Source organism: Narcine bancroftii, unplaced genomic scaffold (genome assembly GCF_036971445.1).
Source record: "Narcine bancroftii isolate sNarBan1 unplaced genomic scaffold, sNarBan1.hap1 Scaffold_154, whole genome shotgun sequence".
Classification (NCBI taxonomy): Eukaryota; Metazoa; Chordata; class Chondrichthyes; order Torpediniformes; family Narcinidae; genus Narcine; species Narcine bancroftii.
In genome coordinates this window covers 1,448,728-1,473,773 of record NW_027211889.1, presented here as the reverse complement: position 1 = coordinate 1,473,773, position 25,046 = coordinate 1,448,728, and the positions used below count along the sequence as shown (strand labels likewise).

At 43.6% G+C, this 25,046-nt stretch overlaps 2 protein-coding genes across 3 annotated transcripts in view; both read right to left on the bottom strand.

The window, feature by feature from the left end:
• Positions 1-853: 853 nt before the first annotated feature.
• On the bottom strand, positions 854-6,432 carry LOC138750492 (uncharacterized). 2 transcript variants are annotated; one of them, XR_011349363.1, is made up of 2 exons: positions 1,558-6,432; positions 854-1,452 (listed from the first exon to the last, which is right to left on the bottom strand). XR_011349363.1 is itself a non-coding variant. In XM_069912562.1 (2 exons), exons 1-2 carry the CDS (start codon positions 1,903-1,905, stop codon positions 1,036-1,038), a joined length of 765 nt encoding a protein of 254 aa, XP_069768663.1. In that variant the 5' UTR covers positions 1,906-6,410; the 3' UTR covers positions 854-1,035. The 2 variants fall into 2 exon arrangements, 1 of the variants encoding a protein (XP_069768663.1); XM_069912562.1 differs by having other exon boundaries at positions 1,558-6,410.
• Positions 6,433-6,836: 404 nt separating this feature from the next.
• Positions 6,837-25,046, bottom strand: part of LOC138750500 (microtubule-actin cross-linking factor 1-like) — a 45,583-nt gene continuing 27,373 nt past the window's right edge. Inside the window, exons 5-8 of the mRNA XM_069912571.1 lie at positions 24,557-24,724; positions 21,808-21,931; positions 20,207-20,302; positions 6,837-15,335 (exon numbers count right to left, since the gene is read on the bottom strand). Coding sequence (XP_069768672.1) covers positions 15,328-15,335; positions 20,207-20,302; positions 21,808-21,931; positions 24,557-24,724 — 396 coding nt within the window. The 3' untranslated portion in view covers positions 6,837-15,327. The remainder of the gene's footprint in view (positions 15,336-20,206; positions 20,303-21,807; positions 21,932-24,556; positions 24,725-25,046) is intronic.

The window sequence follows — 25,046 nt, the reverse complement described above, 5'->3', positions numbered from 1 at the left end:
CAACAGGGTGGATCTCCCAGTGGCCACCCATTTCAATGCTTACATGGCTGACCGTGGACTCAAGCACATTTAGATTCTGATGAAAACAATTCATTAAATAAGTAAAAGTTCAACCACAGCAACTGCTGGAATATAAGTTATACAAAGCTGCTGGAAAAAGCAGGTCAGGAAGCAGAGAAACCAAGAACTGGAGAAGTAAGAAAACAAGTGTATTTGAATTGACAGGTTGGAGAAAACACAGAATAGGTGTTGGGAAATTTGCAAAGAAAGTCCTGGCCAAATAATGTAAGAAGCAGCCAAGTGGAACCACAAGATGCCCCTGTTATGCAATTTTCCCAGGTGGCACATTTTTGTGGCCTTGTCTTGAGATGTGCATCTATATGTGGTGCTTAAAAACCCACCGTTAAGCTGGAGGAGCTCAGCCCGGATTTTCAGTGTCCATAGGAGATCAAGATATGTTCCCAACATTTCAGTCCTGAGCCCTTCTTCAAGGAATGAGCCAGATACAGGAACTCTTAGAAAAGGCACTTTCAGGTGGCCAAATGCCCCACTTGTAAAGCCGCATATAATGGCAATATGGGCTGCCGGAAGGCCACCTGAATGCGCAGGATGCGCCTGCCAAATGAACTTGGTAACCCTCCTCCGAGAGGTATAATCGGCACAACACAGAAATGCTGTGGTGCCGGGTGGAGGTGTTTGTTGTGTTTACCATTTTTGTTTTTGTTCTGCGGTGTTCAAGTGTGGAGTGTATTTGCAATGTGATTTGTCCGTTCCATGGTTTACATCTAGTTTAAACATAATGTGAAATGTTTACATTGCTATATCGAACTCAGATATTTATGAAGCAATAAGATTTCTCAAAAAATGTTTTTTATTACATTTTTGACAAGCACACAAGTCTCATTTATATGCAACCATTACTTCACGAGAACACATAACATGCCAGGCAGTAGGCTCATGTTGTCGCATTGGGTGGGGAGGGTGGAGGGGGGAACAAGTTGTGGAAATTAGGAGCTAGGTGGCAGGGTCATACCCTTACAGGATGGACAAAATGGCAGAATGGATGGCCTGGTGCCCATGGGCCTGCTGATTGCGACAATCTGTGCTAATGGGTGCAGGACCATCTGCTTCAACCAACGTCCACTCTGACAGAAAGTCTTCCTTGTTAATCTCACATATATTGTGCAGGACACAGCGAGCAAACACAACACCTGGGACTAAGGTGGTAGAGATATCCAGACGGTTGGACAGGCACCACCGGCAGCCATTTAGACGGCAATATGCATGTTCCACCACTATCCTTGCAGAATTAAGGGCCTTGTTAAATCTTTGCTGATCCAGATCCAGTCCTTGGTGCTGTGTGAACCCCTTCATCAGCCAATTTCGTAGTGGATATGCCAGATGACCCACAAGATGCGCTGGAACCTCCACTCCATTAACATCCTTGGACACCTGCAGGCACAACAATGGAGAATGTTGTTAATTCATACACATGACCGTTGACACAATAAGCATACATAAGATTGACACATGGAGCTTTGTAGGGTGAACACTCACGTCAGGTGGGAAGTGGTATCCGCCCTGGTCCTCTTCCTTTCTATACAGAGGAGAGTTGGCAAGCACTCGGGCATCATGGGTACTGCCCGGCCAACAAACACATCTGAGAAGCTGTAACGTGAATGGAAAGCACAGTGAAGTGATAGACATTGAGATGTGATGTGATAAAGACCAATAAAGGCTTAGCTCACCAGAATCTGTGGTCGACCACCGCTTGCAGAACCATTGAATGCCAGCCTTTGCGATTGTAGTAGGCTGCAGCATGCAAGCTGGGGGCAATAATGGGAATATGTGATCCATCAATGGCACCGGCACACATTGGGTATCCCCTTTGCACCAAGCTGTCATTGGTCTCCTGGAGACATGTTCCAATGGGCAGGGACATGAGACGTTTACCTCTGGGCAGAAACAATGTCAAGCTGGCACTGAAAGGTGTTGTTAAGGTTACTGAACGCTTACTATACCTTTTGACAATTCACATCTGATAGGTAACAGACTCCATCAGCTGTGTTTGGGCAGGAAACCAATTTATGAATGGGCTGCCTTTTGGCAGCTCATTGACTCGATCGGTAGTCAGTTAGCGCTACTGCATTAAAAATATCAAGGAAGACATCATGGATTTTGGAGATTGGGACCCTGTTGGGAAGAATTGATCATTGATCCCTGTCTGGAAGATTTGCTGGCCTAAAGACTTATATTTTCTCTCCCAGTCTGTTCTCTGGAAGCCTGTGAATGAGTAAAACCTATACTGGTTGTATTTTCATCGAGATTCATAGCTATCCTATAAACAAAAACTTCTCCATGTCCGCCACAAGAGCGGGGATCTCCCAGTGGCCACCTGCTTCAATTCCCCATCCCATTCTCTTGCTGACAGCCTGTTCATGGTCTTGTCGTGGCTGCTAAAGGTGGTGCTACTGAAATGAAGCACCTCCACACAGTATGAAGTGAACCAGTAACTGCCTTTATGTGAATCTCTCGTGCTGCTTTTAGGGGACGACCTCATTCCTCTCTGGGGTGCACTGGTCTAGGGGAGTGATGTCAGTGCGTTGCGTAGTCATTGCCTGCCCAGTGACGTGCAACCAGGATGTGGCAACATCTCTCAGGCAATATGTGTCGCCAAACGCATGTTTCTCGTGAGAAGGGAAGGGGGGCCTATGCCATCTTGTACCAACTGACTGGGACAGCGATTCAGCCCGCCTGACCACATGGTCGCTCGGCCTGCTATGAAAAACCTCATCCCTATCACATCCAATTAACACCTTTTGTTGGGCTGGATTTGTCCCCTAACCAGAATTCTGAGCCTTTCTGAGATTTCCTGCTTCTGGGTTATTCTGTTTATTCCTTGAAGAAGGGCTCAGGCCTGAATGCTGGAAAGAATAGCTGAGTTCCCTCAGCATGTCGGTGTGTTTGTAATTATAATCACAGCGTCTGCAGACTTCTGTGTTTCACTCATCTTTATTTGTAATACAAAGAACTGATGTTGGCAGTGGTGGTGGGGAGAGAGTGGGGGGTGGGGAACCATCTGATGGCATCCTCATTAGTACCTGGACCTACCACTTTGTGTCAGCCTATCCCAACAACTGGGAGCTACAACCCTGCGACAGTTCCCATAGAATTAGAGGACTAACAGTAGATCTGTGTGGAAAGAACAACCTTAGCTGCTTCTTGCCCTTTCGTGTAAGACTTTATTCGTAATAAATGATCGACCACAAAAAACCCTGTTCCAAGTCTCTTTCAGCCCTTAGTATCATGTCCATACATTCCCATCATTGAACATTTTACATGCGCTCTCTGTTTGCACTCGGATGGTGAGTGGGAGCAGTTCCTTTGGTGCTTCAACCTTCTCCCGACCCCTGCACAGAAGCTGTTCTTCATCCTGCTGATGCTGGTTCTGATCCTCCTTTCTCTTCCTTGATGGGAGCAGCTGAGAGATGCTGTGGGCAGGGTCAAAGGGCTTCTCCAGGATTTGGCATGGCCTCTTCAGACAAGGATCCTGCTAGATCACACTGATGGGGAAGAGGGAGACTCCAGTGATCCTCTCTGTTGCTCTGAGGGTCCTGTGGATTGACTCCAATCCATTTCTCTGCAAGGACCCTCTCATCCAGTTTAGTTTGTACTTGTGTGGTGTTTCAAGGTCCCTCGGCCTGACGGAGATTGCCGATTCTATCGCATCTGCTGATTCCAAACGACCTTAGTTCCTCCGTCCTGTCGGGTCAGTCCGATTTAATGTTTCTCATCTTTTGTTTGATTTTTTAAGATTGTGTAGTGGATGTGTGTGGGGTATAAGTGCATGGGTGCTTGTGGGTGGGTATATGTGTGAGCGTGTGTAAGAAGGGGTGTGAGGGACAGTGTGTGTGTGTGTGTGTGTGTGTGAGGGAGTGGGAGTGTCTGTTGGCATTTGGGTGTGTGTGGTAGTGTGTGTGTGCGTGCATGTATGTGGGGGTTTTATTTACAGTGAAAAAGTATATACAGAATATTTACAATATATACAGAATATATACAGAAGAGTGAACAAATATATACAAATATATCAATGATCAAATATATACAGAACATATGTACAAAGCACAACATCGACGTCAAATGAAAAGAACTCGACAAAATTATCTCACTTATCGAACACGTCCCTGATATAAAAGCACATCTACCAATTTGCCCCGAAATAGTTGGGGTTGTGTGTGGGATTTGGGATGTGTGTGTGGAGTTGTGTGGAATTGGGTGTGTGTTTGTGGACTGCATGTTCGGGTATTGGGGTGTTGGATGGAACGTGTGAGTGGATGTGTGTGGTGTGTGTGGGTGAGATTGTGCGGTGGATGTGTGTGGGTTATATGTGCATGGTTGCTTGTGGGTGGGAATGTGTGTGGGAATGTGTGTGGGCGTGTGTAAGAAGGGGTGTGGGGGAGGGTGTGTGTGTGAGGGTGTGTGTGCAGATATGTGGGGCTTTTGTTTACAGTGAAAAAGTATATACAGAATATATACAATATATACAGAATATATACAGAACAGTGAACAAATATATACAAATATATCAACGCTCAAATATATACAGAACATTTGCACAAAGCACAACATCGACGTCAAATGGAAGGAACTCGACAAAATTAACTCACTTATGGAACACGTCCCTGATAGAAAAGCACATCTTCCAATTTGCCCCAAAATCATTGGGATGTGTGTCTGGAGTTTTGTGGGATTGGGGTGTGTGTTTGGGGTCTGCATGTGGGGTTATGGAGGGAATGGGTGAGGGGTTGTGTGTGGGGTGTGTGGGTAGGATTGTGTGGTGGATATGTGTGGAGTGTATGTGCTTGGGTCCTTTTGGGTAGGTATGTGTGTGGGCGTGTGTAAGAAGGGGTGTGAGGGAGGTTGTGTGTATGTATGTGTGCGTGTGGGAGGGTGTGGGAGTGGGTATGTGTGCGTGTGTGCATTTCCTTCTTTCCATTTTCCATAAGTGAACAAATATATGCAGACATTTGTACAAAGCACAACATCGACGTCAAATGGAAGGAACTCGACAAAATTATCTCACTGATAGAACATGTCGCTGATATAAAAGAACATCTTCCAATTTGCCCCGAAATAATTGGGGGGACCTATCCTGAACGATTTTCAGAACCTTTCATTCTAAATCCCGACTTCCAGACCCATATTATATTCGTCTAGGAACAAAGTCTACTTTAAATACAAGAATCTGGTTCGGAGACGGGATTAAGGGGAGAGGGAGAAAAGAGATTCTATTGGAGTGTGGATGTGTGTGTGTGTGGGGTCACTGTGGGAGTTGTCTGAGTGTGTGGATTGAGTGTGTGGCAAGTGGATGTGAGAGGTTTGTGTGGGGTGAGTGTTTGGTAAGTGTGGGGATGTGGGGTGTGTGTGTAAGTGGGAGTGTGTGTGGGAAGTGTGTGTAAGTATGTGGGTGTGTGGGGTGTGTGTGGGAATTGTGTGTGGTCTGTGTGTAGTGTGGAGTCAGTGTGGAAGGTGTCTGAGTGTGTGGGAAGTGTGTTTGTGGGTGTGTGTGAGAGGTGTGTGTGGGGTGTGTGTAAGTGGGAGTGTGTGGGTTGTATGTGAGGATTAGTGTAGGGGGCTGTGTGGGGGTGTCTGAGTGTGTGGATGGGGGGTGAGAGTGTGTGGGATTGGTGGATGGGGGTGTGGAGGGGAGTGTGTTGTGGGGTATGTGTGTGGGAGTGTGTATGAGGGGTATGTGTGTGTGGGTTATGTGTGGTGTGTGTTTGTGAGGGATGTGTGATTGTGGGGAGTGGGTGTGTGGGGAGTGGGGTGTGTGGGGGTGGGTGTGTGTATGGTGTGTTAATGTGGTGTGTGTGTGAGGGATGGGTGTGTGTGGGAAGTGTGTGTAGATGTGTGTTTGTGAGAATATGTGTAGGGGGCAGTGTGGGGGTGTCTGAGTGTGTGGATGTGTGGGTGGGGGGTGAGAGTGTGTGGGATGGGTGGAGAGATGGTGTGGAGGGGTGTGTGTTGTGGGGCATGTGTGAGGGTGTGTGTATGAGGGGTGTGGGTGTGGGTTATGTGTGGTGTGTGTGAGGGGTGTGTGTGTGGTTGTGAGGGGTGTGAGTTTGTGGGGGATGGGTGTATGGGGAGTGTTTGAGGGGTGCGGGTTTGGGGTGTGTGTGGGGGTGTGTATGTGTGAGTGGGTGTGTGTGGCAGGGTGAGTGTGTGTGTCAGTGTCTGTGTGGGGCACCAACGTATATAGGTCATGGCAAGCATTGCATGCGCCCCCACCCCGCTTGTCAGCGCTACTTCCATCCCCATACTTGTCAATGACGACGTCATCTTGCACCCCTTGACACATCAGCGATGGCACCAACCTCCCTCCCTCCATCAGCGATGGCACCAACCTCCCTCCCTCCATCAGCGATGGCACCAACCACCCTCCCTCCATCAGCGATGGGACCACCCCCCTCCTTCTATCAGCGATGGCACCAACCTCCCTCCCTCCATCAGCGATGGCACCACCCCCCCCTCATTCCATCAGCGATGGCACCAAGCTCCCTCCCTCCATCAGCGATGGCACCACCCCCCTCCCTCCATCAGCGATGGCACCAACCTCCCTCCCTCCATCAGCGATGGCACCAACCCCCCTCCCTCCATCAGCGATGGCACCAATCCACCTCCTTCCATCAGCGACGGCACCAACCCCCCTCCCTCCATCAGCGAAGGCATCACCCCCCTCCCTCCATCAGCGACAGCACCAACCCCCCTCCCTCCATCAGCGAAAGCACCACCCCCCCTCCCTCCATCAGCGACGGCACCAACCCCCTCCCTCCATCAGCGACGGCACCACCCCCTCCCTCCATCAGCGATGGCACCAATGCCCTCACCCACACCTCCCCATGGGTCAGCGACTGCACCAATGCCCTCACTTCCACCATGGGCGCTATTTTGGGGTTTGTGTGTGTGGGGAATTTGGGTAAGTCTCTGATGTTTGGGGATGTGTGTATGGTGTGTATGTGTGGTGGGTTAGTGTGTGTGGTGGGTTAGTGTGTGGGGTGGATTTGAGTGTGGGGGTTGTTTGTGTTTGTGTGGTGTTTTTGTGTGTGAGTTTGTGTGTGTTAGGGGTTTTGTGCTTGTGTGGTGTTTATGAGTGGGGTTTGTGTGTGTGTGGGATTTGAATATAGAGAGTGTGTGTGTGGGTATGGGATGTGTGGCTTGTGTGGGGTTTGCATATGGAGGGTTGGTGTGTGTGTGTGTGTGTGTGTGTGTGTGTGTGATATACGTGGAGGGAATGTGTGTGTGTCTGTGTGTGAGCGCATGAGTGTGGGGGAAATATGTGTGGGGTGGTGTGGGTGGGTGGATTTGCGGTTTTGTGTGTGAGGGGGTTGTATGAGGGAGTGTGTGTGTGGGCGTATTTATGGGGTGTGTGTGTGTAGGGGTATGTAGTTCGGGATGTGTGTGTAGGGCCATGTGAGTGGGAGTGCATGTGTGAGGGACTTGTGTGGGAAGGTGTTTGTGCAGGGTCGCATTAGTGCGTGTGCATGGTGGGATTTGTCTGGCAATGTTTGTGTCAAGGGTGTGAAGGGTGTGTGTGCGGAGAAATAAGTGTGGCAGTGCATGCAAGGGAGGGAGTGTGTAGGGGGCATGATTGGGAATGGGTTTGTGCGTGGGTTGTGTGTGCAGGGGTGTGAATGCGGTGGTGAATATGGAGGGGCGTCCATGTGCTGGGTGTGTATGTGGGGTATGTGTTTGGGGATGGGTGGAGGTCTATGAATGGGTGTGTGTGTGGTTTGTGTTGGGTGTGTGTGGGACGGGTATGTTATTGTTTTTGTGGGGAAGTCTGTAGGGTTATGATTGTGTGGGGTGTGTATGTGGGGAGTGAGTGGGGGATGTCCATTGGGGCCATGTTTTTTGGAGCAGATGTGTAGGGTTGTATTGTGTGAGTGTGCGTGTATGTGTGTGTGTAGCTGGGTGTTGATTTTGTGTTGGTTGTGTGTGGGAGGTGGTCAAGTGTGAATGTGTGTGTGTTTGGGTGTGTGTGTGAGAGGTATATGGGGTGTGGGTGGGTGTGTGTGGGGGGGACTGTGTGTGTGAAAGGATGTGTGTACGGGTATGTGTGTGGGAGGTTTATCTGTGTAGGGGTTGTATTGTGTGAGTGTGCGTGTATGTGTGTGTGTAGCTGGGTGTTGATTTTGTGTTGGTTGTGTGTAGGAGGTGGTCAAGTGTGAAGGTGTGTGTGTGTTTGGGGGTGTGTGTGAGAGGTATATGGGGTGTGGGTGGGTGTGTGTGGGGGGGACTGAGTGTGAGAGGATGTGTGTACGGGTATGTGTGTGGGAGGTTTATCTGTCCAGGGGTTGTATCGGGTGAGTGTGAGTGTGCGTTTATGTGTGGGATGTGTGGCTGGGAGTTGATTTTGTGAGTTGTGTGTGGGAGGTGGTCATGTGTGAAGGTGTGTGTGAGGGGTGTATGTGGGCGGTGTTTCTGGGTTGTGCGTCGGGGTATACGTGTAGGTGTGGTGTGTGGGAAGGGGACTGTGGGTGCATTGGGTGTTTGTGGAGTGAGGGTGTGGATGGTGTGTATGAGTGTCGAAGGGTGTTTGTGTATATCTGTCAGAGGTTGTGTGTGGGGGAGTATGTGTATGGGGGATATGTGTGTGTGTGTGCGCAGAGTGTATGTGTGGGAGTTTGTGAGCGTGAGGGTGTGTTCCTGGGATGTGTATGTGTGTGTGGGGTGTGCATGTGGGAGGTGTGTGATTGTGGGGGGTGTGAGTCGGTGCTTGTATGTGTGGAATGTGTGTCTGGGGATGCGTGTTGGGGGTTGTGTGTAGGGTGTGTGTGTGGGAGGTGTGTGATTGTTGGGGTATGTGTCTGGGGTATGTGTCTCGAGTGTGTTGCAGTTTTTTCAGGGGGGGAGTCTAGTGTTTTTTATTGTTGGTTGAGGGTTTTTGTTTAAGTTAATTGTGAAAGATTGGGTGCCATTGTGTAAGTTGTAATAAGTAATTTAAGTTTTACAATTGTTAATGTTAAGGGTTTAAATCACCCAATAAAAAGGCAATGTGTGATAGATTATATTAAGAAGCTAAAAGTAGGGATCGTGGCAAGATAGCGTGGAGTCTAGACATGTAATCTCGACCTCTCTGGCCAGATTTTTAAATACCTGTTTTTTAACCCTTTGTTTTCAAGTTTAAACTTTTTAAATTTTAGTTTAAAGTATCAAGCAATTATTATGGCCACTAATGGTAAAAAGATTAAACCTCAAGTTCATAAGAATATCCATTTTCGAAGTGCTGAGGATCTGGGGACTAGACGACCTGAAACAGCCCCTGGCTCAATTTCTTCATTGCCTAGACCCCAAAGATTTCCTGTGCGGGCTGAAAAAAAATCTATTGCTACCAAATGAAGGATGGCGCTGGAATTACCCATTCCCCGGAAGAAGGTGCGTGTTCCCAAGAAGTAGAAAGCCTTTTGATTTCAATGGAGGGAGCACACAGGAAAATGTCTCCATTATTGGAAATGCATCAGGTCGACGTCGATTCAATCCTGTTAAAGAAGTTTTGTGGCATAAAGGTTATAAGTCTACTTTTTGTTACCCTGCAGTGTTGAAGGTGTTTTACGGAGTCTATCAATTTTGGTTTTTTGAAACTGATTGTGAAGCAATGATTTTTGCTGACTCATGGCCAGATATAAGAGGACAAAGACATAGTCCAGCATTATCTCCTAAAGAAAACTTTGGTAGCTCTGGAAAAGGAAGAAATGGCAAAAATGGGAAAAAAACAGGAATGGAAAGAGTCCAACTTCTGAAATGGGATTTTCAAGATTGGAGTCTTTTGGGTTAAAAGAATTTTCTTATTCTATTTTTTCTTTTGTTCTTATAATATTTTGATGTTACTGACTGTTTGGCTGGGCAAGGAGAGATTTGGACTTTCTTTACTAGTCATCAGCCACTGGTGGGTGACCCACACCCAATTTTTGTTTAGGGGATTACTACCTTTTGGTAGTTTTTTTTTGGGGGGGGGGTTTCTTTTTTTTTCCTTTTTCTTTATTTTTAATTTTTTTTTATTTTTTAATTTGTGATTTTTTTATTGGAGGGCCTATATACATTAATTTGAGTTTTTATATAAAGATATTATTGGTATTTAGTAATAATAGTAGATATGTCAAAGTTGAGGTTTGCTACTTTTAATGTTCGAGGATTAAATAGTTAGGTTAAACGTAAGCGGGTCTTGGCATATATTAAGAAAATGAAAATTGATATTGCTTTTTTACAAGAAACACATTTGAATGTGAAGGAAAGCGTGAAATTAAAAAGGAACTGGGTTGGGCATGTATATTCTTCTTCATTTAATTCTAAGGCTAAAGATGTAGCTATTTTGAAACGTAAAAATGTATCTTTTGAATTACAATCAAAGGAGAAAAAGGCAGAAAAAATAAAAATTTAAAGAAGCTAAAAGTAGATATTGTCTTTTTGCAAAGGACTCATTTGACAGAAAAAGAACATTTGAAGTTGAAGAGAGATTGGTCAGGACATGTAATTTTTTCTTCATTAAACTCTAAAACTAGAGGCGTGGTGATATTAGTTAATAAAAATAAACTTTTTGCTGTGGATTTTTTTTTTGATAATGTTGGAAGAGTACTGATTGTTAATTGGAAGATTTTTTTCTGAAAGTTGGACTTTAATGTATGTTTATGCACCAAATGAAGATGATCAGACATTTATTTCAGGGACATTTTTAAATTCGAATCAGGCATATGGGAATGTGTTAGTCGGAATAGATTTTAACTGTTGTTATGATCCCTTGTTGGACAAATCTCCAAAAATTGTTGAAAGAACTAAAATGGCAAAAAGACTGTTTAAGATGATGGAGGATTTAAATTTAGTGGAAATTTGGAGGAAATTAAATCCAACTGAGAAAGATTATTCACTTTATTCAGCTCGGCATAATTCTTTCTCTAGAATAAATGTATTTTTGATTTCTGTGCATTTACAAGTAGATTTAATTTTGCAGAATATAAAAGTAGGTTATTCTCATATCCTTCATTAAATGTTTAGGGACTGAATTAACTGAGACAGCTTATCGATGGAGGTTTAATGAAAAGTTATTGAAGAGACCGGATTTCATTTAGTAGATGAGAGATCAAATTATTTTTTAATACAAATGAAAGAAAATTCAGTTCAAAGTAAATTTATTTTGTGGGATGCTTTAAAAGCATATTTGAGGGGACAAATTATTAGCGATACAACTAAGAGAGAAAAAAACTATTTATTCGTAAGTTTAAATTTGGAAAAGGAAATCGAAGGCTTGGAGAAAAAAATTAAAAAAAATTATACAGAGGATGAAAGGATAAATTTATCTAAAGTGAAATTACATTATAATTTACAAATGTATAAATATGAGAAAATGATTTTGCAGTCTAAACAATGTTATTATCAATTGGGAGAAAGAGTGCATATGGTTTGGCATGGCAACATAAAACTGAGCAAGTATCAAGGACAATTAATGCTATTAGGAAGAATGGAGAAATTACATAAATGAATACTGATGAATTTTTAAAATTTAATGAAAATTTATATATGTCAGAGGGTTATCAAAAAATGGATCAAATTGATTTATTTTTATCTAGTTTAAATTTGCCAGTGTTGAATGAATTTGAGGTAAAGAATTTAGATATTTTATTTACTGAATTAGAATTGAGAGAAGCTTTGCAATCGATGCCTGATGGGAAATCTCCTGGAGAGGATGGATTTAAGGTGGTGTTTTATAAAAAATTTAATGATTTATTATTTCCATTATATAAAGATGTTTTGAAACAAGCAACTAAAATGGATGTATTTCCAGAATCTTTCTCAAAAGCATTGATTACAGTTATACCTAAAAAAAGAAAGGAACTCTTTAAAAGTGTCACCTTACAGACCGATATCATTATTAAATGTTGATTATAGATTGGTGTCAAAAGTTTCAGATAATAGGTTAGTGAATTATTTGCCAAATTTTTTTACGTAACAATCAGGTAGGGTTTGTCAAAGACAATATAGTTAAATTGTCATCAGATAATATAGTTAAATTGATTTCATTAATTAATGCTAAAAACAACAAGATAATCAACCAACGGATATATCTTTGGATGCTGAGAAGGCATTTGATCGAGTTGAGTGGAAGTTTTTGTTTAAAGTATTGGAAAAATTTAATTTTGTTCCATTTTTTAGGGGTTGGGTTAGGGCTTTATATGCAGAACTTACGACAAGGGTAATAACGAATGGTGAGATTTCAAAATCTTTTAATTTATCTTGTTCTACAAGACAGGGTTTTCCTCTTTCACCTGCTTTACTTGCTTTGGTGACAGAACCTTTACCTCAGGCTGTTTGACATGATTTTGGTGTTAGAGGACTTAAAGTGAGAGAAAATGAAAATAAAATTAGCTTATTTACACATGATGTTTTTGTATATTTAACTAATCCAAAAACTTCACTAAAATTATCACAGGACTTGTTGAATAAGTATGGCAAATTATCGGGATATGAGATTAATTGGGAAAAGAGTGAGGTTTTACCAATAGCAGAAGAAGATTTTATGGATTGTAGACAAATTACTAAATTTAGATGGTCAAATAAAATTAAATATTTAGGAATAGTTGTAAATAAAAATGATCATGAATTATTTATTTTGCATTATGTACCTTTATTAAATAAGGTTAAAATTGATTTAGATAAGTGGAAAGATTTACCACTGACCTTAATAGGAAGAGTGAATTGCATAAAGATGAACATTTATGCTCGAGTACAATACTTTTTTCAATCTATTCCTTGCATAGTTGGGTTATTCTTATGGAAAGGTAAATTATCGAGGGTTTCTTTCCAAAAATGGACTTGGCATTATAAATTGGGTGGTTTGCAATTACATTGTTTTTATAATTATTATGAGGTGGCACCGATGAAGTTTATTAATTGGTTATTTGATAATCAACAATCTCCTAGGTGGGCAAAGATAAAGATGGCTCAGATTTTGGAAAATAATATTAATCATTTCATATATAAATTGAATCCTTTATTGTTACAAGAATTTAAATTATCCGTTTTTCGACATATAATGAATATTTGGTAAAATCGCAATTTAATTCTTGATTCTATCGGAATAATTTCGATAAGATCACCATTATATCAGAATAAATTAATTCCCTTTTCATGATAGAATCCTTACTTAAAAGATTAGGAAATTAAAGGATTAGTGAATGTAATAGATTGTTTTGAAGCAGGGAGGTTTTGTTCATTTAAAAGGTTGCAGGAAAGATATGGTATTGCATCAAATTTTTTGTTTATTACCAACTTTGAGATTATTTAAAGAAGAATTATGGGAAGGAAATAAATTTACCAGGTCAAAAGAAATTTGAATTATTAATTGCAGATAAAGGTGAAAAATGCTTTATTTCTGATATGTATAGTTTGTTGCAGGAGAAAATGGAAAAAGACAAATGGGAAAGAATTAAATATTATTTTGACATGGGAGGAATGGTCAAAACTGTGTGTTGACGGTGTTACCAAGTTAATTAATGTGAGGTATACTATGGTCAATTAGAATTTTTTGCATCAATTATATTCAACCCCTGAGAAATTGAAGAGATATGGATTCAGTTTAACAGATTTCTGTTTTAGATGTAGAGAGCAGAAAGTTACTTTTGTACATTCAGTTTGGTCGTGAAAGAAAATTAAGCATTTTTGGGAGGAAATTATAAAATTTTTGAGGGATTTGTTTCAAAGGGATATTTAATGGATCCAAAAATATGTTTGTTGGGTTATGTTAATGTTCCATTTGTTGATTCAAAATGCCTAAACCATATTTGGCTTTGTTAAGATTTGGGTTAGCAGTAGCGAGAAAATATATAGCTGTCACATGGAAGAATATAAACTTGCAAAGATGGCATAACGGATTGCACTCTTGTCTATATTTAGAAAAATTAACATATAATGTAAGTAATTACTCTTTTTTATTTATATGTGGTGTTTATATTTGAAACACATGGCTATAGAAATTAAATCAATGTTGTAATGTTGGCAGACCAATCAGGGAATATTTGATACATTTCTCTAAGGTTTTGGGGGAGGAGAGGTTGTTTTTTTTTTCTTTATTTTGGTTATTTTTTTCTTTTTTTGGTTTTTATTGTATTAGTAAGGGGGAGGGGATGTAGCTTACAGTTATTTTATGTGTATTTGATTTTCTTTATGTAATTTGAGAATATTAAATAAAATCTTTCAAAGAATCGAGTGTGTATGTGTGTGTGTGTGTGGGGCGTGTGCGTCAGGGTTTGTGTGTGTGGGGGTGTGGTAGGAACTGCCGCTGATCCCCGAGTCCTCCCCACTGCCGCCGCTGATCCCCGACCCCTCCCCACTGCTGCCTGACACATCGATTCCTCCAGACGCTCGAGATTCCAGCCGGCTTCTCTGAGCAGGGTGTCACGGTTGATGTAGTGGTTAGGGCAATGCCTTTACATGGCCAGTGGTCAGGACTGGACCTCAGTTTGAATTCTGCGCTGTCTGTCAGAAAGTTCTCCTCCTCGTTGCTATCAAGTGGCTTCTGTGTTCAATCTTGCCTTTGAAAGTTCTTCTGCATTCAGGACAGGTTGTTCCAGATGGCAGATCAGGCTTGGGTTGGTACGGCCTCTCCTCTCATCTTCTTCTATTTCTGCACATCTGCTGGCTTCAAAGGTTGCTGTTCCCTCTCAGATGATGGTTTGCCAGACCTTTCTGTCCATGGTTCATCCACCCTTTGACAGGTCTTGTTTTTCATCCTGCAGGGTGTCTAGCCACCCTCCTCACCAGGCAAGCCTGATGGGGGAGCCGGTTTAGTCGCCGACCACTCGACCATGCGACAGGTAGTACTGGGTTACATGGTACCAGTAGCACTCAGGCGAGTGACCTGACACAGATCCTTGTTTACTCTTCACTTCATGCAAAAAGGCTCCCAAGTACTCATGTTGACCATGACTGTGGCCAATATGCCTTTGTTGAAGAGCCTCAGGATCCGTACTTCCATTTCAGTTCATCTAATACTAGAAGGGGTGTCCTATAGTTGTTTCCTTGATGCAGAGTTAAAGGCTTTGGTGTGGGTGATGAATGACGTGTACAAAGGTTGGATCTGTTCACTACATTTTTTTGGAGTTGTCGAATTTTTAGGTGTTGGCAGAAATCTCCTTGAACTTTGTTGAGATCCTCCAGGACTGGATGTAGAAATACCTGAACATGTTGATTGTGTTTCCAAGTGTGGCTGCCTTATTGACAGTTGGTCCTGCTACCAGCTCGACTTCCAGCACAAGTTGTTGTCCTCCCTTCTGCGCTTCACGAATCTACAAGCAGTGGAAACAAAAGTCATTCAAGGGAAGAGATGAACAGAGTTGAGGAAGATCACGCGAAGACGACCAATGGTCTTCAGCTCAAAATCATCTTCACTTTTTCGTAAAGATTCAGAGACAATAGAAACCCATTAATCCCCTATCCCTCTATCCCTCCCCCTTCGTCGACAACTCTTCCTCCCTCTCCCTCCCTCTCCTTCCCCTCTAACTCTCACTCTCTACGAATATCCCTCCCCATCCTCAAAAACTCTCCTTTCCTCTCCCTCTCCTTTTCCCCTCACCCTCTCCCTCTATCACTCCCCTTTCCTCAACAACTCTCCCTCCCTCTACTTTCCTCTCCCTCTCCCCCTCACCCTCTCCCAAAATCCCTCCCCTCAAAAAATTTCCCTCCCTTTCCTCCTCTTTCCCCTCTCCCTCTCCTTCCCCTCTCCCTCTCCTCCTGCCCTCACTCTCTCCCTATATCCCTCCCATTCCTCAAAAACTCTCCTCTCCTTTCCTCTCCCTCTCCTCCTCTTCCCCTCACCCTCTCCCAAAATCCCTATCCCTTCCTCAACAACTCTCCCTCCCTCTCCCTTTCCCCCTCCTTCCCCTCCCTCTCCTTCCCCTCCTCACCCTCACCCCATTACTCCCCCTTCCTCGAAAACTCTCCCTCACTCTCCTTTCCTCTCCCTCTCCTTTCCCTCTCCTCCTCTTCCCCTCACCCTCAGCCTATATCGCTCCCCCTTCCTCACCAACTCTCCCTCTCTCCTTTCCTCTCCCTCTCCATCTCTTATCGCTCTCCTTCTCCTCTTACCCTCACACTCTTCCCTATATCCTTCCCCATTCCTCGACAAGTTTCCCTCCCTCTCCATCTCCTTCCTCTCTCCCTCTCTTTCTTCTCACCCTCCCACTATCCCTCCCCTTCCTCGACAACTCTCCCTCCCTCTCCCATTCCTTCCACTTTCCATCTTCTTCTCCTCCCCCACTCTCTCCCTATATCCCTCCCCTTCCTCGATAACTCTCCCTCCCTCCCTCTCCTTCCCTTCCCCTCACAATCTCCCTATAACCCTCTGCCTTCCTTGACAACTATCCCTCATCCTCTTTCCCTTCTCCTTGTCCTTCCCCTCACCCTCTCCCTATATTCCTTACCCTTCCTCGACAACTCTCCCTCCCTCTTCTTTCCTCTTCCTCTCTTTCCCCTATCCATCGACTTCTCCTCTTCCACTTCCCCTATCCCTTCCCTTCTTTGACAACTCTCCCTGCCTCTCCCTCTCCTCTTCCCCTCTAACCCACCCCCTTCTTCGACAAGTCTACCTCCCACTCCATTCTTCTCTCTCTCCTTCCCCTCTCTTATGCCCCTCACCCTCTCCCTATATTCCTCCCCCTTCCTTTACAACTCTTCCTCCCTATCCTTTTCTCTCCCTCTCCTTCTCCACTTCCTCTCCTTCTCCTCAAACTCTCCCTGTATCCTTCCCCCCTTCCTCGACATTTCTTCCTCTCTCCTTCCCCTTTCCCTCTCCTCCTCTTCCACTCACCCTCTCTCCCTCTATCCCACCGCCTTCCTTGACAACTCTCCCTCCCTCTCCTTCCCCACTCTCTCTCTTTTTCCTCTTCCCTTCACCCTCTCACTATATCCCTCCCCCTTCCTCGACAACACTCCCTCCCTCTCTTTTCCTCTCCCTCTCCTTCCCCTCTCCCTCCTCTTCCCCTCTCCCTCCCCTGAGTGAGGTGCTGGATTTGGGAGGGGGGGAGGTCAAATGCAAGGGAAAGTCTACAATATATCCTTTCTAGCATTGATGGAGAGAAGGATTTTGAGCTGAACGCTCTCTGCACCCTGAAAGAGACAACATGGTGGAGAGGATGGTAAAAAAACATCCAGCCTGCTGGACTTCATGATTTGGGGAACTGAGTGTAAAAGTTGGTGAGTCAAGTTACAGCTGTATAAAATTTTGGTTCGCCGCATTTGGAATATTATGTAGTGTTCTGGTCCCTGAATTCACGGGAGGATGTCGAAGATCTTGTAGACCTCTATCAAGTCTCCTCTAATCCTTCTACACTCCAGCTCTGTGAACCTTGCCTCATGAGAATTGTTTCCCAATCCAGGCAGCATCCTGGTAAATCTCCTCTGTCCCCTCTCCTTCCTATAATGAGGTGACCAGAACTGAACATAATATTCTAAGTGAGTCATACCAAAGATTTATAGATTTGCAACATGACAACTCTACTCCTGAATTCAAACCACCTATGAAGGAATCTCAGCACACCATAATCCTTCTTCACTCTCCTATCAAACTGTGCGGCAACCTTGAGAAATGTGTAGATTTGCAACCCAAGGTTCCTCTGTTCATCCACACTCTTAAGTAACTGACCATTAACTCTGGACTCAGCCTTCTGGTTTGTCCTTCCAAAATGCATCAACTCTCAGTTATCTGGATTGAAATCCATCCACCACTTTTCTGCCTAACTCTGCATCCCACCTTCATCATTTTGTAACCTTTAACAGCCTTCATCTCCATCCACAACTCCTCCAAACCAACCTCCGTGACATCCGCAAACTTACTGACCTATCCATCCGCCTCTTCATCCAGGTGACATGAAAATCACAAAGAGCACGGGTCGCAGAACAGATCCCTGCGGCACCAACCTCCAGGCAGAATACTTTCATTCCACTACGACACTCTGCTTTCTTCCGACATGACAGCTTTTATTTCATGCAGGTAATTTTTCGCTCATCCCATGACTCAGGACTTTCCGAAGGAGTCTCCTGTGACCGACCTTCTCAGACGCCTTGCTAAAATCCTCGTAGACCTCATCTATCACCGTACCCTCATTAATTTCTTTTGTAACCTCCTCCAAAGACTGAGTTAGATTTGTGAGGCCCAAGCTTGCCTTCACAAAGACATGCTGACTATCCTTGAGTAGAGTGTATTTCTCCAGATCTTCATAGATCCCATCCTTAAGAATCCCTTCCATTAGTTTACTCACCAATAATGTAAGACTAACCCTAATTCCCAAGATTCTCCCTATTACCTTTTTTAAACAAGGGGACTCTATTTACCATTCTCCAATCCACCCGAGTCGCGCTGCCGTCTATCTCCCTCCTTGCCCACGTGAGTGGTGCTGCTGTCTCACCCCCCCCCCACACATCTGGGTCACGCTGCTGCCTCTCCAACCCACCCCCCCACCCCTTCACCAAGGGTCGATATCGACCACTTTGGAGACCCCTAATATGTTATTTAAAGTAACTTAATGTCACTTTATTCGATTCAGCAAAGAGTGGGGCAGGGAGGCAAGGTTAGGGGGGCTTTACTAAAGCTCAGCCTGGAGTGGTAGTTAATCCGCCACAGTTGACATGGCGTTGCAGTCGTGCTCCAATCTTCAAATATGCCTGGATGCAGCAGGCATGGATAATTGCCGATGATTTGCCACAACCCATTTTTTATACACTTGTGGATGCATGAAACTATGCACCAGCTTTGATCTTTTTCAAACTTCGAACATGCGAGGCAGAAGCTTTAATAGTAAGAACCCATTTACTTGTTTCAGATGGTGAAGAGAAGCAACATCCACGTCATTCTGTGCATTTCTAAATGGCACATTGGGGAAGTAGTGAAATCAAATTGCATGAGTGGATGCAATTGCTTTGGATGAGACCTTAAACCACATCCTATATGGTTTTTAAAGAACATACAAGATTCTATCGTACAATAAATTCTGTTCTTTACCCGGCCTCGGGCCTAGTCGGTTCGAGCAGTGAGTCGGAGGAGGCGGAGACCAGAGTTTGGGCAGTGTTCGGAGGTGGAGCGAGTTGAGAGTGACAGGTTTAATTGGTCAAGGCCGATAAAAGGAGGGAAACGCAAAGGAGAGGCCAGCGAGGAGTGGCCCAGTGAGTAGTGGCCTGGTGAAAGAGTGGGGTTTCGAGGCTTTGGCTCGAGAGGGTTCAGCGAGTAGAGGCTGAGGTCGAGTGTATCTAGATTAAGGTAAGACTATATTTTTTTTGTTATTTTCTCTTTCTAAGGTGAGGGGGAAGAGAGAAGGGTTGAGTGTGAGAGCAGTTTGCTCTTTTCAGTGTCAGATGTGAAAGGTCCTGGAGTCTTCGACCTCCTGGACATCCACGATTGCACTAGGTGTACTGAGCTGCAGCATCTCAGGGACCGTGTTAGGGAATTGGAGCTGCAGCTCAATGACCTCGACCTGGTCAGTGAGAGTGAGGCCATCATAGATAGGAGCTATAGCCAGGTGGTCTCAACAGGGCCACAGGAGGAGGATCAGTGGGTTCCAGTTAGGAGAGGGGAAAGGGAAGAGACAGATACAGGAGGGGGCACCTGTGACTGAAGCACTCAACAAATGGTACACCTCCTTGAGGAGCATTCAGGCTGGGGAAGGAATCAGTGGCTGTATCTCTGGCACAAGGTCAACCTCTGTTGCCCAAAAGGGTAGGGAAAGGAAGAGGAGGGTAATAGTTATAGGGGATTCGATGGTCAGGATGACAAATTGTGGATTCTGTGGATACGATTAAGGAAACAGATTGGTGCCAGGGTCTGGGATGTAACTTCCTGTGTCATTTCAGAACAAGTTGGATAGCTGCCTGGATGTGAGGGTATTGGAGGGTTATGGACAGGGAGTGGGTAAGTGGGGCTAGAGTAGCCCACTTAAATCGGTGTGGACTCGAGGGGCCGAGATGTCCTGTATCTGGACTGTAATTGTCTCAGCCAAGATTTATCTTGCAATCAACATCATCTGGTCAATCCTGCATTGCTATTAGGGACCAGTTATGTGTGCAAAATAGCAATGTTTCTCAACTAGGTCAACGATCCTGCTTCATCAATCCAGAAATAAAACATTTCCAAAATCGCAGTGGTGAGAAGTGCCAGGTAAAAGTAAACCTTCAAGATCTTCCACTTGGACATTTGTCCGTTCCAACGTCCTCTTCTGCTCTGATGTTTCCTGACGCAAACGCTGGAATCTCTGTTCGATGGTAGCTAAAATGAACACAAGGTTCTGTTACACATACATTTAAAAATGTCTTCAAAGATTTACCATGTTTCCGGTGTTTTCTTCCCAACAAACACATTTTTTTGGTTTGGAGAGAGAACTGTGGGTTTAGTAATATTTAAAGCAATGCAGAACAGAAGATGACGAGAGAAAAGGTGAGCAAGGAATGAAAAAAGTTTGGAGGGAATCAACGTGAAATAGCAGACAAGTGAAATGAAGAACAGTGAAAAGGAAGGGACATTTGCAAAAGAAAATGGAGAGAGAAAGAGAGGGACAGTTGTGCAACTCTGTTGAAAACATGTTGACTTCAAGGCCTTTTACTCATCGAGAGGAGCAGGTGAAGTGGGGGGGAGCTGGGGCCGGGGAGGAGCAGGAACAACAAAGAATACCCTGCTGAATAGAGAAGACTCTGAGAGCAGCTGCAACCGTTCTCACCAGAACTGTATCCCGCCCTTCAGGTGCTCAGATGCATGGATCTTCAGTGCCCTCCCAGCACAGCATGAGAAATCCCCTCTCATTGGGGGGTCTTTGAGACATCACAGCCCTAAACACTTCCTTGGCTGCATGTTTGCCAGATGTTCACACTTGGTAAATGGCCGCTGCTTAACCTTCTACCATTTCTACATACCCTCTATTTCTATTAATAACTGATCAACAAGACAAACGGAAAATATAGAATTTCTGAGGTTTAGGAAAGGAAACAAAAATGTATAAAAATAAATGAGCTGATAGAGCATCTGGAAAAAAGAAAAGCAACATTAACATTTCGATGGAGCTCGTGACTTCACCGCCTTGCTGGCATATTTTAACATATGTTTCCTATTTCCAGTCTTGTTTCTATGATTGGAAGTTGTCTGGTTTCCAATCATTCAATCTTCTCTTTAATTGATGAGCCACGGACAAGTATGCATGACTGGAGCCTGGCTGCTTTATTAAATAATCGCAGAGCATCACTTTCAACGAATTCACTGCAAGAATTCCCATTTGCCGCCATTTTCATTTCCAACGCTCCAAATATGGTTCTCAATTCAGTACCTTTAATGCAACAATTTTATAAGACCCAACACTTCTAAGATGCACCACTCGAGCAGAAATTTCATTCAATAAACACACATTTTGCAATACTATTGCGATTCTGGCCTACGAGTCTGAATCACTGACCACAATTCAGTGGAGAAAGTTCGATTGAACTTTCTTAAATACTGCATTTTATTCAAACATTGAAGTGTGCACAGTTCTTTAGTAAATGGTCATTTTCAGAGCTGTTTATGAAATGATAGCCTATTTATGACGTGCTAGGTAAAGATGATTCAACATTTGAAATCCAATCAATTGCAAGAAATATTTTAGAATGGTTCAAAGAGGTTGGTGGGTCCCCACTGGTAATTTGCACAATTTGAAAATGTCTAATTTACCAGCTGGAAGCATCACTTGTATTTGTTGGAATTAGAGAACCACCTTATGATCTAAACATCAAATGTTGAAATGGTACCTGTGGTCTTTCGAAGCTGGACTATATTTGGAACAACGTCATTGCTCAAATTCAGCAGGCACTTTGCTGCCTCCTGTAACTTTTCGACACCATCTTCATGTTCAGAAATTTCTCCCTGAAGAACCTGTGATTTCAAAATGACACAATGACTCATTCACAATAAAATTAATATTTATTTCTGTATATCTTAGATTTGCCGATGCCTTGGTTAATTTCGATATTGTCTTTGGGTCAAGGAGATAAACAGCCTGTGAAGGCGATTCTATAAATTATCATAAATACCAACAACTCTCTGGCCTGCTTTGGGGTGAGGAGGCGAACATTTTCAAGGACCCAATAACCACAGGATATTGGAATTTTCTCAAACAACCAGATCAAACTTTCTATTGATCATTACTCATTACTCATTAATGCTTCGAGGTATTTAATACGCCTGATGTTTGAGCATTTTCTGATGCTGTTGAGCTCATCATCTTTATCTTGTCTACATCTCTTGACCGGCCCTGAAGTCCCCTTGCAAACCATCAAGGTCACAAGAAAATATTTAAAAATGTTCTGATGCTTAGATTTACATCAGCATTGATAAAATAATGCTGAAGAACTCATTTGGCTTTTCACCACTAATGGACATAGATTTGGCTGCAGAGGGTTATTCTGCATTAGCGTTTTTCTCCCTGTCTACTTTTACTCCAGATGACCCCTCTCCCCAATCCATCATCCTTCAAAGGTAAATATGTGTTCTCCCTCAGCAATCTGACCCGTTTGCAACTCCTATTCTCTCGAGCACTTAATGGCCCACAGCTTTTCTCCATGACCATCAATCCCAGGCCATTATTGCAATAAATGGTCCGATTTTTCTCTGACTGCAAGACCAGAAATGCCCTCCACCTCAATAAAGCAAAACTTTCTGATTTGTCTTTCTGATGCAAATTCCAATTCCTCAAACATCAACTCCAGTCAACATGATGCCATTAGTTTTGTTAATGATAGAAAAGGATAGGTCTGGGACTCGGGTTGAGATTTTAAATTGGAGAAAGGCCAATTTGAGGAAATTAGAAAGGAATGAGAAGGTGTTGACCTGGAAAAGTATGTGCGGGGTGAGTGGAAGACCTACAAAGGTGAAATTTGGAGAGTACAGACTTTGCATGTTCCTGTCAAGATTAGCAGGCTTAGGAATCTGGTTTGGAAGAAGAGAGGTGTGCAGCAGGTATAGACATCACAGAGCAAATGAGGTGCTTGAAGAGTATAGAAAATGCAAGAAAAAACCTCAAGAAAGAAACCAGGAAGGCTATGTGGATGATAATGGGGTAAATTGGATGAGTAAGCTTGCAGGTGTTGTGGACACTAAAGAAGGTTTTCAAAGCTTGAAGAGGGATCAGGACCAGCTGGAAACATGGGCTGACAAATGGAATTTAATGCAGATGAGTGTGAGGTGTTGCATTTTGGAAGGACAAGCCAAGAAAGGACATACATGGTAACCAGTCGGGCAGTGAGGAGTATGATAGAACAGACGGATCTGGGAATACAGACACCTCATTCTCTGAAAATGGTGTCACATGTGGATAGGGTTGCAAAGAGAACTTTTGGCACATTGACCTTGATCAATCAAAGGATAAAGTATAATTTTCATTGGTGAGACACAATTTGGATTATTGTGTGCAGTTTGGATCACCTAACTGCAGGAAGGATGGCAATTGTGCAGAGATTGACTTGGATGTGGCCTGGACGTCAGGAGCAGAGTTGTAGGAAAAGGTTAAACAGGTTATGATTTTATTCCCTGGAGTGTAGAATGAGGGAAGAATTGAGAGAGAGATTTAAAATGATGTGGAGGACAGAGTAAATATAGGTAGGCTTGTTCCACTGAGAGCAAGTGAAATACAAACCAGAGGACATGGGATAAGGGTGAAGGGGATAAATTTAGGGGGAACATGAGGGAGAACGTCTTCACACAGAGTGAAGAGGTGGGAGAGTGGAACAAGCTGTCCGTTGAAGTGGTGACTGTGGGCTCAATTTTTAATTTGAAAAGAATTTGGACTGGTACATGGATGGGAGAGGTATGGAGGGCTATGGACTAGGTGCGTCAGAGGGCCTCGGCAGAAAAAGGGTTCGGAACAGACAAGAAGGGCCAAAGGGGCCTGTTTCTGTTCTGTAATATTGTAAGGTTCTATGGTTCGAATACTTCTTTGGAATAAATCAATCTCTGCCACTTTGCAAACAAATCTTACCTCCAAATGTGCTCCAAATCACCACTTTCCTCCCACCCCCCTTCACCTGTTCCTGAAACCCCCATCTATGGAGTTATCGTCTCTGCACCTGATGATCCCATTAATGATTTGCTGAGATTTTTTGCTCTGCTGTTATAATCTTGGAGGTCGTCCAAAATTCTGCCACCATTTTCTTAGGCCCCCATTAAACATGGATAAGGTCTGAGGAAACCCATACTGAAAATAGACACACAATGAGAGCAGAACTGTTTGGCTTCTTTGTTACAGTTTCCAATCTCGCCCCCACCATCTGGAAACAAATTGGCTGTTGGATCTTCATCAGGCTCCCATTAAAACCTGATCAAGTTGGAATGAATGGAGCTCAACTTCCTATTTCAGGTGCCAAACTTACAACCTCCCATGTGGCCTTAACCACTGTTATTGGATGTGCACATTATCATTATTTCAAAGCATTCATCATTCTACTCGTAAATTAGAATAAGCAACATTACACAGTGATTTATGAAATAACAACTTTAATTTACCATGATATTTTCAAGTTCTTGCTGCAAGATTTCTGGATTAGGGATGGCCTCCAGCTGAACCATTCGTCTTTCTCTTTCTACTCTCTCTAGCCACAAACGCAGCTCATCTGCCTTCTCTTGCCATTGTTCAAATACCTTGGTGCTAAGACGGATTCCAAGTCCAATGCACTATAGAGTGAAAGAAATGAATGAGTATGTGGATTTTTAAAATGTACGATTTTGTGATGCGATCAAATATCGAGTGTCCAATCGATCCAAAATGGGTCAAGCGATACATTACTGGTCCATTACTTATGCCAACTATCATTTTTTTGTTCCCTGCATCAAGTTTTTTGAGGGTCACAGACAAAAAGGCAATGTTCACTCCTCACCAAAGGTGAAATGCCTGTTACCCTGCCGTACTGTTCCATTTTCTTGTTATGTCAATAAATCTTTTAATTAATATTTTGAGTTTGCTTTCAAAATAAACTGATGGTCAGGAATATATCAG

Bases quoted from the DNA above. Each gene is read 5' to 3' on its own strand.
- LOC138750492 (XM_069912562.1), bottom strand. From the start codon at position 1,905: ATGACAGCTTGGTGCAAAGGGGATACCCAATGTGTGCCGGTGCCATTG. The intron at 1,453-1,557 runs GTGAGTGTTCAC...TTGTGCCTGCAG, and splicing joins GATACCACTTCCCACCTGAC to GTGTCCAAGGATGTTAATGG.